The sequence below is a fragment of the Pteropus vampyrus genome, unplaced genomic scaffold (assembly GCF_000151845.1).
Source record: "Pteropus vampyrus isolate Shadow unplaced genomic scaffold, Pvam_2.0 Scaffold177, whole genome shotgun sequence".
In the NCBI taxonomy this organism is placed as follows: domain Eukaryota; kingdom Metazoa; phylum Chordata; class Mammalia; order Chiroptera; family Pteropodidae; genus Pteropus; species Pteropus vampyrus.
Genome location: NW_011888958.1, coordinates 1585575 through 1591647, shown reverse-complemented (window position 1 = coordinate 1591647; position 6073 = coordinate 1585575). Strand labels below are relative to the sequence as shown.

The 6073-nt window shown below is 48.1% G+C and overlaps 1 protein-coding gene across 1 annotated transcript; it reads left to right on the top strand.

Annotated features, from left to right (window-relative positions):
* Window positions 1-2635: 2635 nt before the first annotated feature.
* VRTN (vertebrae development associated) lies at window positions 2636-4975 on the top strand. Its single transcript, XM_011370877.2, has one exon. It carries the CDS (start codon window positions 2636-2638, stop codon window positions 4751-4753), a length of 2118 nt encoding a protein of 705 aa, XP_011369179.1. The 3' UTR covers window positions 4754-4975.
* The last annotated feature ends 1098 nt before the right edge of the window (window positions 4976-6073 follow it).

Genomic DNA, 6073 nt, shown 5'->3' with positions numbered 1-6073 from the left:
TTGTCGCAGCACACACGTTTAAAAAAAAAAAAAAAAAACCCTGCAGCTGAGAAATTTTATCCAAAGGTGTTTCTGATTACCAGTTATTAAAAAGCTTTCTTTTTAAATGATTATCAAGTAAAATTCTGGTGATACTCTTTCACTGCTTTAAAAACTTTTTTCAACTTTACTGAACCATAATTTACACTCAAACACATCCCTTTTAAGTGTGAAGTTCGATTAGTTGACAAATGGATACACCCAAACACAATTTTTAAACCTAAGGCTTATCTAAAGCGATTTATTGAACTCTTAAATTCTCTGTGAGAACAAACATCTGAGAAAGGATAATAGTCTCCTTTTAAATTTAAAAACAGTGTCCATAAAGGAATATTAATTTGCTTAGCAATACAACACTGAAAACCTACCCGGAATTAGGATGATTAGTTTGTGTTGGAAAGGTTGCTGGCCGTTTAAACTAGATGAGATGTATTCTAGGCCCTTAAGAGCATCTGGTTTCAACTACTGGCTGTACCACTTGTGGGACTTTGGGCAAAATGGGCAACTTAGACTACCTTCGATTGTCTCAGTTTCCTCACCTGTAAATTGGAGATACAGATAGCAGGATTAGAATAGTTCATGGCAAATAGTAAATGCTCAGTAAATCTCAGTGATCTGATCTATGTCTGCACAGTGGCTAGGCTGCTGCCACTCCTTTGAAAAGACTAACTTTGTTCCAGGGCAGCAGGTCTCAAACTTTTTTGGTCTCGGGAACCTTGTGTGCTCTTAAGAATTGAGGGCCCTGAAGCACTTTTGTTTATATAGGTTCCATCTGTCAACGTATATTCAAAATTAAACCAGATATTTAGAAAACACTTATTAAGAAACAGCAAACATGTTACACAGTAACAAACGTTTTATGAAAACTTTTCCAGAACAAAAATATTTAGTGAGAAAAGTACATTCTTTTACATTTTTCAAATTTCTGTAAAGATGGGTAGATTCTCATCTCTGTCTCTCTGTTTGATCTGTTGTGATATATTGTTTTGGTAGAAGTATGTGAAGAAAATCCAACTTTATCCAGATATACAGGTGAAAAGAGGAAGAATTTTTTGTTATTGTTAAAGAGGAAGAATAATTCGATAGCTTTTTCAGTAGATATTCTTTGATAACTACACCAAAACTCGAGAAGTAGTTTCTCAAAGCTTAGTTATAATGTAGAATCAAACAATATCCATGAATTTTTTCTACCCTGCTGTATCGAGATTCATTGCTTTCTCTTTTACTTTGATTGGATCTTTTACTCATGCATGACTTTGTAGCATCACTCACTTGTTATTTGGGAAATTCAATTAGTTTGTTGAATGATGTAGATCTTCAAATGTTGACAATCCCATTATACATTATAAAAAGTTAGATTTATAGTGTTGCCACTGATCCCATCAGGAAAATCTTTAGATATTGGGAAGCTGTCAAGCTCACTGTAGTGGATACAGGTTTTCCAAAATTCTCGTTTTCAAATGAAAGCTCAAGATTTCACTGACAGCAAATAGTAGTTTTCCTGGAAGTAGCAGGCTCGCTTTACTCATTTTTGAGAAATTAGAAGTTAGTCTGCCGAATATACCTGTGTCTAAATGACTGATGTCTCTCAATCGTTCTTTGAAGTAAAAATGGTATGCCATGGTGAAAGCGGCTAGTTCATCATACAACCCAAACAATGGTCATGTGCGAACTTCATGCTTCAGTATGCAGCAGAAATGCTTTTTGTGTACTCGCCATTTTGTTACTCCCAATAACGAAGTCAGTTTTTAAAGACTGACTTTAACAATAATAACCTTAGTGTTTCATCAAGGACATTCTTGAGTGAACCTAGTGTTTTCTTTTTCCCCACCCCAACTACGACTACATGGTGGTGAAGAAAATAATGACTTCTAGTACAGTTTGATTTATGCTAAGGTACCACAGTTTTACTCAAATGTTAATACAATGAAAAAGGCAAATAATATCTTAGTGTTGTTATCTTAGTATTTCTCAGTATTGTTTTGAAAATAGTTTAACTTGCAAAACTCCTGAAAAAGTCCCAGGGAATCCCAAGGACCTGTGGGCCTTTGAGAATCTTTGAGAATCACTGTTCTAGGGAAAGGTAGGCCGATTTTGGCTATATGTGATATAGTAAGTCTTTGCCAGGTACCGAGGTACAGCTTTTATAGGTGTACTATGTAACATGCATAGTACTAGATAATACTCTAATATATAATACCTAACATTTCTATAGCATTATATGCAGGCACTGTTCTAAGGATGAATATATAAGTGTGTGTCTATGCCTATATATCTCCATTCTTTCATTGTCTCATTTATACTCACGACAACCCTATATGGTAGATACTTTTATTATTGTCCCCATATTAACAGAAAAGGAACCAGAAACCTAGGGAGGTTAAGTGACTTGCTTAAGCTAATATAAGAATCTCTTACTACCACCGAGGGATTAAATAAGCCTCAGGAGGCACTTAGCCATTTATCTGCTCTGGAGGAGTGGAAGTGGTTGGACATTATCTCGAGGGAGAAGGCGCAGGTGTAACGGGGCATCATTGCTGAGTATCATCTGAGTACCTTATCCTGACCTCTGCCCTCTATCCTTTGCCCTGGCAGGATGACATCTCAGGAACAACTGGTACAGCAGGTGCTCCAAGATCTGCAGGAGGCAGTGGAGTCCGAGGGCCTGGAGGGTCTTATCAGTGCTGCTCTGGGGGCCAAGCAGGTCCTGTCCTCCTTCACCCTCCCTACATGTCGGGAGGGTGTCCCTAGGCCCCAGGTGCTGGAGGTGGACTCGGTGGCCCTGAGCCTGTACCCAGAGGACGCTCCCCGGAACATGCTGCCACTGGTGTGCAAGGGCGAGGGCAGCCTGCTCTTTGAGGCGGCCAGCATGCTACTGTGGGGTGACGCGGGCCTCAGCCTGGAGCTGCGGGCCCGCACTGTGGTGGAGATGCTGCTGCACAGACACTACTACCTGCAGGGCATGATAGACTCCAAGGTGATGCTGCAGGCCGTGCGCTACTCCCTGGTCTCCGAGGAGTCTCCCGAGATGACCAGCCTGCCCTCTGCCACACTGGAAGCCATTTTCGATGCGGACGTCAAGGCTACCTGCTTCCCTAGCAGTTTCTCCAACGTGTGGCACTTGTACGCCCTCGCCTCCGTCCTTCAGCGCAACATCTACTCCATCTATCCCATGCGCAACCTCAAGATTCGGCCTTACTTTAATCGCATCATCCGGCCCCGCCGCTGTGAACACACGCCCGCCACACTGCACATCATGTGGGCTGGGCAGCCCCTCACCAGCCACCTCTTCCGCCACCAGTACTTTGCCCCTGTGGTGGGATTGGAGGAGGTGGAGGCTGAAGATGCTACCGGCCCGGCCCCAGCTCCTCCGCCACCGCTGGCTAAGACCCCGGAGCTGTTTGACCGTGAACCTGGCCTCAGTTACTCCCAACTCTGTGGGCGCTACAGTGTTACCAAGAGCACCTTCTACCGCTGGCGGCGGCAGTCCCAGGAGCAGCGGCAGAAGGTGGCCACCCTCTTTTCAGCCAAGCTCTTCCTGCAGGACAGTGTCCACCGTGGAGGTGTGATGTCGCTGCAGCAGTTCCTCCAGAGGTTCCCTGAGATCTCCCGCTCCACCTATTATGCCTGGAAGAACGAGCTGCTTGGCGCTGGCCCCTGCCAGCCTCCGGCCCCCAAGGAGGCGCTGGTGATGGAGGAGCTGGAGAAGCTGCCAGAAGAGCAGGTTGCTGAGGGGGTGGGATGCCCCTTGCTGCCCGTGGCAAGCGCCGGAATGGTCTTCATGCAGCGGGCCAAGTTGTACCTGGAGCACTGCATCTCCCTGAACACACTGGTGCCCTATCGCTGCTTCAAACGCAGGTTCCCCGGCATCTCCAGGTCCACCTACTACAACTGGCGCCGAAAGGCTCTCCGAAGGAACCCCAGCTTCAAGCCGGCACCGGCCCTTTCCACAGCCCGGGCTCCCCAGTCAGCATCTGTTGGGGAAGAAGCCCTGCTCCCTTGGAAGGGTGAGGCGGGAGAGGGGGCAGAGAAAGCGGGTAAGGGACCACCCGCCCCCCGGGGTTTCCTGCCCCTGAGGATGCCCCTGTCGCGTTGGCAGAGGCGTCTGCGCAGGGCTGCCCGCAAGCAGGTGCTGAGTGGGCATCTCCCCTTTTGTCGCTTTCGCCTCCGCTACCCCAGTCTGTCCCCCTCCACCTTTTGGGTCTGGAAGAGTCTTGCTCGGGGTTGGCCCAGAAGCCTATCCAAACTCCAGATGCAGACCTCCACATTGGGCAAAGAGGGAGTGCAGGAGGCAGAGGAGAATCGAGAGAAAGAAGTTGACAGGAATGTGACAGCTGCCATAGCCCCACCTGCGGGGACTCCGGAGATGGCAGCTTCCCCAGGAGAGGATCCAGGGGATGCCCAGGGAGGGCCTTCCATAGAGAGGGCCCGGCGAGAGGGGCCCACGGCCCAGCGCCGGCCCCACAGTGGGTCTCGGTCCAGCCAACCTGTGGTGGCAGTGGCGGGCAGCAGGGACAGTGAGGTGCTGGTGATGGATGTGCTCGCCACCACAAAGTTCAAGGCTCAGGCCAAGCTATTTTTGCAGAAGAGGTTTCAGTCCAAGAGCTTCCCCTCATACAAGGAATTCAGTGCCCTCTTTCCTCTCACTGCTCGCTCTACCTACTACATGTGGAAGCGGGCTCTGTACGATGGCCTCACCCTGGTTGATGGTTGATGTGCAGGTGCAAAGGGGCTGGGAGGAAGGGGAACCAGTGGAGGTCAGTGATCTGAGTTGCCCCCTGGCTTGGCCAGGATGCCCTTTGCTTGGTTCCCACAGTGTCTACCCCAAGTCTGAGGGCAGATTTGTGTTTGTTTCCTGGCTCCAGGGCAGAGAGCCAGAAATCAGCCATCTGGTCTTCTGTAGAGAGTCACTGGACCAGAGATGGTCTCTTCAGTTGTTTGCCATTATTTTTATTGTTGTGTCTTGCTTTTAGATTTTTATTTTGATTTAAGTGAGTTGGCTGAGCCCCCTTGCTGGTATTGAAAGCCGTATGTATGTGGGGGTCTGAAGGGGGATTGGTTAGCTATAGCTGATTTCAGCTTTTCCTGGGGACGAAAGGAGCATTATAGCATGGCCATCTGTCTCATTTGGCAGGATATATGTCTTCAGTTCCTTTTGGGCCTTGGTACTCTTCTTATTCAAATATATTTCCCAAAGGAACATTAGAAATCAAATGTGGAGTAGGTCAGTGACTCTGTCTGGCCACCCCCCAGGGAGAGGGAGCCAGTCTCAGTGTGAGCTGAGGCAGGGATGTATAGAAAGGAAGAACCAGGGGCCTCTAAGGGAAGATCCTGAGCTGGATCACTGAAGGCTGGCTTGTGCCTTGTAAGGAGTATGGTAAGGGGTTGGGGGAGAGGCCCTTGAGTCTCTGCTTGCTGGTGCTTGGCCCATCTGCTGTGGACTCTGTAGACCTCTGCCAGCCTGGCTTACTCTTGAGGACCCCTGTCTTTCTGCTGAGATTCCCCTCAGAGCCTGTGCCCCATCTTCAGTGAGGGACCACAGAGTGGCCATGCAAGTGAGAGACTGAATTTGCATTGTCCAAGGATGAAATTGCAAAACCAAAAAAATAAAGTGATGTGGTACCCACAGCCCTTGGTCTCTGGTATTTGTTTTGCCAGGAGAGAACTGCCCATTCCCACGTTCCCCTTTGGTTTAAGGGGACTGAGAATGGCCATTTCTCTCTTGCTGGGATACTCTTAGGTCCAGGGCTTGGGGGATGAAAGTGCTTACTCTGGGAATTCTGCTTAGAATTGTGACCTTGGGTATTCATCCAGCTAGGGGCAGGGCCATTGTTACCTGAAAAGATGCCTCCCACGGATAGGAGAAAACTGGCTAAGTGTTCAGAGGAGAAAACTGGCTAAGTGTTCAGAGGCCAGGCCAGCTTGAGGGTCATATCTGTGCTATGTGCCCAGGCAGGCTGGGCCCAGTCTCAGATAAGAAAACAGCCTCAGAATGGTTAGTTTGCATTCCCCTCCTTCCAATGGGTCTGAGCTT

Coding starts and splice junctions, on each gene's coding strand:
- VRTN (XM_011370877.2), top strand. CDS start 2,636: ATGACATCTCAGGAACAACTGGTACAGCAGGTGCTCCAAGATCTGCAG.